The sequence below is a fragment of the Chinchilla lanigera genome, unplaced genomic scaffold (genome assembly GCF_000276665.1).
Source record: "Chinchilla lanigera isolate Chin_1 unplaced genomic scaffold, ChiLan1.0 scaffold00018, whole genome shotgun sequence".
Taxonomy (NCBI): Eukaryota; Metazoa; Chordata; class Mammalia; order Rodentia; family Chinchillidae; genus Chinchilla; species Chinchilla lanigera.
The window spans coordinates 5187758-5197747 of NW_004955419.1; the positions used below are offsets into that span (position 1 = coordinate 5187758).

The window sequence follows — 9990 nt, forward strand, 5'->3', positions numbered from 1 at the left end:
CTGGCCTCGAACTTGCAATAATCCTCCTGCCTCAGCCTCCCAAGTGCTGGGATTACAGGCATGCACCTCCCCTTGATTTTGTTGTTCTTTTTATAACACTCCAAGATAGATGCTTAGCTTACTATTTTGCAATCTTTATTTCTTTGCTAACATTTGCATGTAAGGTTATAAATTTCCTTTATTGGCCTTCATTCTAGTGAAAATATGTATCTAATAGCCATTATGAGTTTTAAATTTTACTCCTATGTTATTCCTACCTAGTTTCCCATTTCTCAAACATGTGGGCATTTTTAGTTATATTTTTGTTATGATTTTTCACAGAACTGCATGTGGTCTGTAGGATTTGACATTCATTGAGGTTTGCTTTATAGCTCAGTCAGTGAGCAGGTTTTGCAAATTTTCTAAAGATTATGCTCTCTTCAAGTGCTAAGTGTAATGTTCTGTACATGTCCATTAAGTGAACACTGATAATTATGTTATGAAATATCCTATTTCAATACTCACTTTAAAATAACCTGTGAATCAATTACCATAAATGTGTTAAAATATCCCACTAAAATTGGATTTGTCTATTTCTCCTTGTTCTATTAATTTTTCTTTATGAGTATTTGTGGTTTTTTCATCACTGAAAAAAAGTAGAATTATTGTATTTTCCTAGTGTATGAAAAGTTATATTCTTATTACATGAAACTTTGTAATAACATCTTCAAGTATATGTTTGATAATTATAGAGCCAGGCCCATATTTTTATGTCTTATGAATTTTCAACTTTTATTTTCAATATTTCTATATTTTTACATGTATAAATACTTGGTGAAGTATACAGAAAATGCACAGTACCATTCATGCATTGTGTAATGACTTTTTCAGAAGGAATGCACTCCCATCCCCACCACCCAGGCTGTGGAACAGAGCATCACCAGTACCACATATTCCTCTTTATGTCCCTGTTCAGAGGGAGTCAATATTTATAATTATGAATAACATAACACAAGATGCAGGGGAATGATTTGCAGAAAGTACAAGGGATGTGTTGAGAGAGAACCACTACAATGACATGATTTCTTTCTAAAATAATACATAGTTATATTAAAAATAATATATTCTACTAGGAAATGAAAACTGTTGACTATTTGCATAAGTTCCATGTAGAGTATTTTGTAGTCATAGCTCTGGAAAACCGAGAGAGACCTCTTGAGTTGATAATATTAAAAATAAAAACTGCCTTCCATATGAAAATTATAAAGAAATAAATTGAGTCACTAAGCAAGACAGGGAAGACAAAGTTTAATGTGAAAATGTTTAATGTGAAATGTTTAATGTGAAAAAGACCTATATAATTCAATAAAAAACATCCCCCCAAATAATAAGATGATATGAACAAACAATAGGAGAACTACAAAAGTTTGATTAACAGATACAGGAAAATAATTCTCTCACCAATAATCAAAGAAATGAAAACAAAAGCATGGAAATAGCAGTTTGGTCTTTCTTTCTTTCTTTCTTTCTTTCTTTCTTTCTTTCTTTCTTTCTTCCTTCCTTTCTTTCTTTCTTTCTTTTTTTCTTTCTTCCTTCTTTCTTCTTTCATTCTTTCTTTCTTTCTTTCTTCTTTCTTTCTTTCTTTCTTTCTTTCTTTCTTTCTTTCTTTCTTTCTTTCTTTCTTTCTTTCATTCTTTCTCTCTCTCTCTTCTGTCTTTCTTTCCTTTATTCCCTTCTTTATTTCAGTGGTGCTGGGACTTGAATCCAAGTCTTTCACAAAGAGCTACATTCAAATCTTATAAGTTTTTTTTTTTTAAATTTTGAAACAGTATATGGCTAAATCACTAAAATGTCCAGGCCAGGCTTGAGCTTTTGACCCTTCTACTTTAACCTACTAGATTTTTGGGGTTAGAGGACTTCATTACCATTAACTACCATATTAATAATCATTAAGGAGAAAATGTTAACATCAAAATCCTAGAGGTTACAGATAAAAAGGGAACCTAATTGGAAAAATATTTTAATGGTATCTTAAGATAGACTTTCAAAATGGATAAAGTGCCTTAAAATATTTTACTTAGATGTTTTAACTTCTCCAGACACTTATGGTAACAGACCATAAATACAAAAAAGATTTCAGAAACTTTCACTGCATCATTGTCTGTAATTCCGAAAGCTTAGAAACCCCCTAATCATCAACCATAGTGAAAGAGTATATGAATCATGACTCTGATGTAACTCTGACTTCTGATGTAATCTTGGTGAACCAAGTTTTGTAGAGAATTAATAAAAATATGAAGACAACTCATGTTTTAAGACTAAGTGAAAAACTATAAAATTTCACTTGTAGCATTTTTTGAAAAAGTTAAAGATTTCTTTTTCCTACTTGTGTTTTATAAATTTATATAATGAGTATGCATTATAGTACAGTCAATAAAGTAAACCAGAGTTTAAGAGCTAAAGAATCAAGGCCTTGCCACCACAACTAATAATCCCTCCCTGTTAAGGACTTTAGACCTAATCTCAATAGGTAATTTGTACCAGTCCCCTTATCTAGCTGTGCCTAGTTTCTCCTTGTAGAATTATTCTTGCTCTTTTAGTTCCAGAAAATAGTATGTATTCTTGGTTCAGCTTTCCTCATGTGGATGTTACTCCATATGAGTAAGATATTTTCAAATTTGGGATTGGAAAGGTTTCCTGTAGCTCAGAGCACTTGATCCTTGCCAGATTTTGTCAGGATTTCTTGTGTGGTGAGACCTCTTAGTCACAGATGGTTGGAAATGCTACTCTGCTTCCTCTGCTCTGGGGAAGTACCCTTTATTGAATATAGCATTTTTCCAAGCCAAAGAGCCTCCCCAAAGCCTCCTTCATGTCTCTGTTCCTTAGGCTGTAGATAAAAGGATTCATCATAGGGATGAGCATTGTGTATATCACAGATGCAATCATTCCGTTATCTGTGGAGTAGGATGATGATGGCTGGAAATACACGAGGAAAAGGGTCCCATAGAAAAGAGTGACCACTGTCAAGTGAGAGCCACAAGTGGAGAAGAGTTTGTGCTTTCCCCCGACAGAGGGGATCCTGAGGATAGTGTGCGTGATGTGGGCATAAGAGACCAGGATACAGGTGAGTGGAATCATACCCGAGAGAACTGCCTCAGTTAACATTGTGACCTGAAAGCTGTGAGTGTCTGAACAGGCAAGCTTGAGGAGTGGGGGCACATCACAGAAAAAGTGTGGGATGGTGTGGGAGGCACAGAAGGAGAATTGAGCCATCATCAGAGTGAGTGAAAAGGCCAGCAGGCTGGAGCAGAACCAGGCTACGGCTACCAGAAGAAAACAGCACTGGGGATGCATGATCATGGTATAGTATAGAGGAAGACAGATGGCCACATAGCGGTCATATGCCATCACGGCCAGCAGGAAGTCATCCAGCAAGGTCAGTGACATGAAGAAGTACATCTGCACCAGGCACCCAGTGTGGGAGATGCTGTGGTGCTGTGTGTGGATGTTCACCAGCACCTTGGGGGTGATGGTGCAGGTGACGCAGGTATCAATGAAGGACAAGTTGGCCAGGAAGAAGTACATGGGGGTGTGGAGGTGCTGGTCAGAGCCAATGGCCAGAATGATGAGCAGGTTTCCCAAGAGGGTGACCAGGTGCATGCTCAGGAAGAGCCCGAACAGGAGAGGCTGCTGCTCTGGGTGTTCAGAGAAGCCCAGGAGCAGGAAGTCAAAGATAGTGGTTTGATTTCTCATTTCCACTTAAAGTAGAACAACGGGTGAAAAATATGGCTTGGATATAGACTCCAAATATTTACATCATTCAGGGCCTTTCATCTGTTTTCTGTGATACTCTCAAAGGTTGCAGAAGTAAACTGGTGTGTTTGGAGGGCAGGCATATAAACATACATAGAGGTGAGAAGCCCGGACGATAATGAGAAATCCCTTTGGAGTGAATTTCGCATGTTGGTTATCAAGTAAGTTGTCCTGTAGACCTCTTAGCTTAAGGTGAACTGGAGATGAAGGGAAGAAACTTCCTAAGTTTTAATCTCCCTTCTTTTTCTTTTTAAAATAGGAAAGCTATCAACTCCATAGGCTTGTGATATTTGAATTTAATATCTTTATTAGAAAATGTGTGTGTGCTCATGTATGCATGTGTCCCTGCATGTGCACATGTGCGTGTGTGTGTGTGAGGGATAGAAAAGGTATCGGTTTACATAGAGGGTCAAAGCTGGGGCTCTGATATTCTTCATATAATAGCAATCTCTACTCTGCTTAGGCAATGGTATAGAATGACTCTGAATGCTATCGTGACTGAGTGGGCTGAGAGTGAAGAGTGCACGCAAGAAACAGGGGTCCTGGGAGATGTTACTACACAGTTACAGTAGGAGAGTCAGGCTGTATTTTGTTGAAAGTGAGGAAGAGGTAGAAAAGGAGGAAAGGATAGGAGAGATAGAGAAGAATAGGGAGAGAGACAGAGATAGAGAAGAATAGGGAGAGAGACAGAGAGAGAGAAAGAGAGAGAGAGAGATGAAGAGAGAGAGAGAGAGAGAGAGAGAGAGAGAGAGAGAGAGAGAGAGAGAGAGAGACAGAGAGACAGAGAGACAGAGAGAGAGACAGAGAGAGAGATATCTTTCATCTTTATCTCCTTTGTCTTACCTGGAAAGTTTTCTCATCCTCAGAGCACCATCACTGAGTGCTGGGTCTGCCTCTCCTATTTAGTCTGCCTTCTCCGCTTCTCCTCAAGAGAACTGATGGGAGACAGTGTTCTTCCTTTCCCAACATAACAGCGTCTCACTACCTGGGCCTGGAACAATCTGTTCTCAGGAATAGGGACCTGGAAGCTCTATGGGCTTTTCATGAGCAGAGTCTCCTGGGGTCCAGTCCCAGACTTCCTAGTTAGAGACAAGATGAGGCAAATGTCCACCCTGCTAGCTGTCCCCTCTGGGCCCAACAGCCATAAGTTCCAGCAGTGTCAGGAACATTTTTGTTTCAGTGTAATCCGGGGGCATCCTGAGACCATTCTTCCCGGTATCCTTCCTCTGGGCAAAGGAATGGGAGGGCTCCCTCTTCCCCCACTTTAAGCTGCTACAAAGCATTCTGTTCAGATTCCAGTCTTTAAGCTGCTACATCGCATTCTGTTCAGATTCCAGTCTTTGTTAAGGAAACCTTTCAGCTCCCAGAAAATAAATAATAATACTATATAGTACAGATTTGGTATAGAGTGGGCAGCACATGCATTGCTTTCAAAAGTCCACAGTTCTAGTGGGTAGAAAAAACAAGCAAATTTATTTTTATGGCTCCAGAAGGTAGAGAGATGACTCTTATATAAAATCTAGAGAAGTTATAAGAGCTTGTCCATGCAATATTATTAGAAAATTTTAAAAGAGAAATGCATACTATACAAAAAGTATTAAAAGACACAGGAACCATTTTCTTTCTTTCTTTTTTTTTTCTGGTACCGGGAATCGAACTCATGACCTTGTGCTTGCCAGGCAGGCACTGTGCTGCTGAGCTAAATCCCCAGCCCCAGGAATCATTTTCTTGTGCTGCCTTCTATCATGTATATGATATATGTATGTGCATCATTTATCTGCCCATGTTTGTCCTTTTCTTGAATGAAATGATTCATCTTCTTTCAGTCAATATGATGTTTTTCATATCATGTTGAAACCTGTGGCTGCAAGTCTTTCTTTTTCTGTGCTGTGTAGTAAATGTTTTTGCTACCCTTTGTACTACACTAGGGTTTTTCATTTTAGAATACAGAATGTCTACAGTTTTAGAAAAGAATATTGTACATATAACATAAATTTATTATTTCAGCAGAAATGTCTCAGAAACTGAGCTTTTGTTGTCTATTAATCATATATCAAGCTATATTGCATTTATTTATTTATTTATTTTTTGAGATAGATCTCACTATTTCAGGCTGGCCTTGAACTCACCTGTGTAGCCTAGGTTGGCCTTGAACTCATGATGCCTCAGCCTCCTGAGTGCTGGCATTACAGGGGTGCACCACCATATCTGACTGTTATATTGCTTCTAAAGTGAAATATAAAATGACAATAAGTGAAACCAGGATATATATTCATTTTGAATTTATTCCATAAAAATCTTGTACAGTCTCCTGGCATGCCTGCTCAAGTTTCTCTATACTGTGTACTAAGCGTAGCATTTTTCACTGGGAGTTGATTAGTGCATCAGTTTATGTCTTCCATAAAGCAGCACCTAGATGTGATTCGAGGTATGTATTAGTGAGAGTTCTCCAGAGGGATACAGGTGGTGTAGTACCAACCCACAGGCCTGGGGACCCAGGGAGGTAGTGGTATAAGTGTCTGTTCAATGCTGAAGGACTGAGAATCAAGAATGATGATGTTCAAGATCAGAAGATGGATGTCTTAGTTCAAGAAAGAGAGACTGAATTCTCATTTCCTCTGCTTTTTATTCTATTTGGGCCCTAGTAGACTGTATGACACCTACCCATACCAGTGAGGGCAATCTTTACTCAGTCTACAGATTCAAATGATAGTATTTTCTAGAAACAGCCTATGAAATATACCCAGAAACAATGCTTTACCAGCTATCTGAACATCTCTTAATTCAGTCAAATTGACAGAAAAATTAACCACCACATTGTGTAAAAAATTTACTGGGAGGAAGCAGGAGAAATCTTTGACTCAGTTTGAGGTCTATAGAAGGGAAGAGGGAAGGAAGGAGGGCTGGAGTAGGAAGAGTCTTGGGTTTTCTGTTTTTTTTTTTGTACCAGGAATTGAGCTTACGAACTTGCACTTGCCAGGCAGGTGCTTATGCTGCTGAGCTATATCCCCTGCCCTAGGAAGAGTCTTGAACTGCAACAAAAAATCAAGAAATATTTGTCCAATGGAAGATTCTAGAATCAGTATTGTCCATCAGGAGAGCCCCATATTTCTCTTGAATGGGCCTACCTTGGTACCTCTGCTGTGCTTAACATTGTCTAGGAGCTGCCTGTACAACTGCGGCCATGGCAGAAACATGGCGGTTCATTGTTGAAGTAATGATTAACTCCTAGAGGTGATAAAATATACATGTTCTACTCTGTCCTCCTAGTCAGTTTGCTCAAGGCCTGTTTCATGTCCTTGTTCCTAAGGCTATAAATGAAAGGATTCAGCATGGGAGTAACTACTGTATAAATGACAGTGACCACACGGTTCTTTGTCACTGAGTAGGTAGACGAGGGGCGGATGTACACAGATATTATGGTCCCATAGAAGAGTGCCACGACTGTTAGGTGAGATCCACAGGTGGAGAAGATCTTGTACCTGCCTCCCCCTGAAGGCAGCCTCAGAACGGCACGGGTGATGTAGACATAAGAGATAATAATGAAGATAAAAGGGCTCACGATCACAAAGGAGCCCTCTGTGAAGGCCAAAAGCTCATTGACAGAGGTGTCAGAGCAGGAGAGTGTCAGCAGTGGCTGGACATCACAAAAGAAGTGGTGGATGACGTTGGGTCCACAGAAGGAGAGGTGGCCCATGAGAACTGTGTGGACGAGCGAGTGGAGGTGGGAAACCACCCAGCATGCAATCACCAGCAGGAGACAACGCCTGAGGCTCATGGTCATGGTATAATGCAGCGGGTAACAGATGGCTATGTAGCGGTCAAAGGCCATGGCAGCCAGGAGGAAACTGTCTGTGATGCCAAAGGCCACAAAGAAATACATCTGGGTGAGGCACAGGGTGAAGAGGACAGTCTTTCTCTGTGTCAGCATGTTCAGTAACATCTGGGGCACGATGACAGTGGAGAAGCAGATGTCCACCAGGGACAGGTTGGAGAGGAAGAAGTACATGGGGGTGTGTAGGTGGGCATCCCGCCAGATGGCTGCAATGATGACTGAGTTGCCAACAATGTTGACAAGGTCCATGGGAAGGAAGCTGGCAAAAAGCCACACCTGCTGTTTGGGATCAGTGGTCAGTCCTAGGAGGAGGAATTCAGTCATGTGGCTCTGGTTTTCCATGGGCATTGCTGCCCATAAGTAAGAAAAAAATATGAAGGTAAGTTAGGTGTGTGTCCTGGCTTGGAGTCTTCAATCTGATAAAGAGAATGGATACCTCACGAGGTATTCCAGTTCGCACCCTGCATGGGAGGAGCCATTCATGTAGACTGCCGTATAGTCTATGATATAACTCCTTAGGATTGGTCTTGGTGTACTTTGATTTCACTTTCAATTTTACACTGACTTTTGTGAATTTGAACAAGAGCTTCAGCTCTTTTTCCTTCTCCAAAAGGTAAAACTTGCAATATCTGCATTCTTAGACCATTTTGAGGACAAATGGTAAATACTATAGGAAAGGTGTTCAGAAAATAATCATTTTGTTCAATTTCAAAGGTGGTGTATTTCTGACACATTGTTTGGCTTCCTTTGGCTTCAGGTACTCCTCCTTTGTACAACACCAGTCTCCACTTGATGCTTTTGGCCAGGATTTCTTTGTCTTTTCTTCCTCTGTAAGGAAAGGTGGGGTACCCTAAATTTCTCCCATAGAAATCATATAAATATGATAAGAATTGCATTCCTGGATCAAACTCTATTTTGAGAAAATATACTTTTGTAATTTATTTGGCAGCTTAAAAAATTGTGGGCAGAAATACTAATGTAGGAGTCACTGCAACCTGGAAATTTGACATGTGCATTAGGGCATGGAGCTGTTCAGGGTAGGTGTGAAATCCAAGAATTATTTCTGGCAGAGGAAGCCTATTTACCTAACATTGGTCTTGGCGTTTCATACAAGTGGGTGGCATTAAGGAAGAGGTAAAGAAACTAAGAAGTGGGTGCTCTTTTAGGCAAGAAAAGTGTATCATGGGAAACAAAAATGTGAGATGATACTGTATTATGGCAAAATACACTGAGAGGTATGAATAGGAAGGTGCTGAGATTCAGGAACTGGTTTCTCATCCCCAGAACCTGGAAAAATAGGTCAAGGCTCCAAGGGGGCAGAAATCGTGACACACTAGTCATCTGTCTGTCAAGGTGAGGACTCAGTTGAGACAAGACCAGAAGACCACGAGGGCATAATGTTAGCAATCAGCAACCAACTGGTTGAAAGTGAGACCACTGAGTGACAGAATGCACATTCTTTGCGTGTGCCACCTAGGGACAGGATTGGCTTCAGAAACAGAGGGCGTAAAAGAGAGCCAATGAGTGGTGGTAGAGGAAATTAGAGTTAAGAAAGCAGGTTCTGAATTAGAGAAAGTTCTCATCTTATATTTTCTGTGTCCTCATTATCTTTCTGGCACTTCTGACAATAAGTTAAAAGCAAACCTAAGCATTAACGGTGTATTTTTTTTTTTTTAATCTTCATGGACCTCCAATGAAATTCATTGTTCTTGAATTAAACTCATTGTTCATAAACACAAGCTAGTTCTTTTTTAGAACTTTAGTACATACATGCACTGTGCTTTGTTTCCTGAAGCATCTCCTTTCTCTTTGAGATGCTTTGTATTTGAATTGGATCCTTCTACTAGGAAAGGAGCCTCTCGGCATGGACAACATCTGGAGTAGAGCATGATGAAAAATTTGAAAGGGGAGGGTTCCCATCTGTGTTGGTTACCACTGCTTTCTAGTGCCTTGTGTAGTACTTGACTCAGAGTACTTGACACATAATAGTTGTGCAATAAATACTGATAGGTTGGGGCACATTTATCACATTTGTTAACCTTTAAAGTCTATAGGTTTTTACTTAAGTGACTGGGAGATTAATTTCCTAGGATCAAGAGAGCCAAAGGGATAAACTCAGGATTTCTTCTTGAGGGTCTGTGTTTCTTCTTTTGGTTTGCATATTTATTAGCTGTTTATTCTTGGGAGAAGATTTCTATGTTTTTATTTTTTCCCTATCCCTGAAAAACGATACCTCTAGAAGTTGTTGTTAAATTGAAGTAAGATAACATATTTGAAAAGTGTTGAGTCCACAATGTTCTATGCAAATGTTATTATGTAAATAACAGTATTTCTTTTAAAAAATTTTTTTGGTAATGATCATT

General features: G+C 39.6%; 2 protein-coding genes across 2 annotated transcripts; both read right to left on the minus strand.

Moving 5' to 3' along the window:
- Positions 1-2796: 2796 nt before the first annotated feature.
- On the minus strand, positions 2797-3732 carry LOC102021560 (olfactory receptor 1N2-like). Its single transcript, XM_013513101.1, has one exon. It carries the CDS (start codon positions 3730-3732, stop codon positions 2797-2799), a length of 936 nt encoding a protein of 311 aa, XP_013368555.1.
- A 3313-nt stretch (positions 3733-7045) lies between these two features.
- Positions 7046-7975, minus strand: LOC102004931 (olfactory receptor 1L6-like). The gene has a single exon (XM_005382521.1). It carries the CDS (start codon positions 7973-7975, stop codon positions 7046-7048), a length of 930 nt encoding a protein of 309 aa, XP_005382578.1.
- Between the last annotated feature and the right edge of the window lie 2015 nt (positions 7976-9990).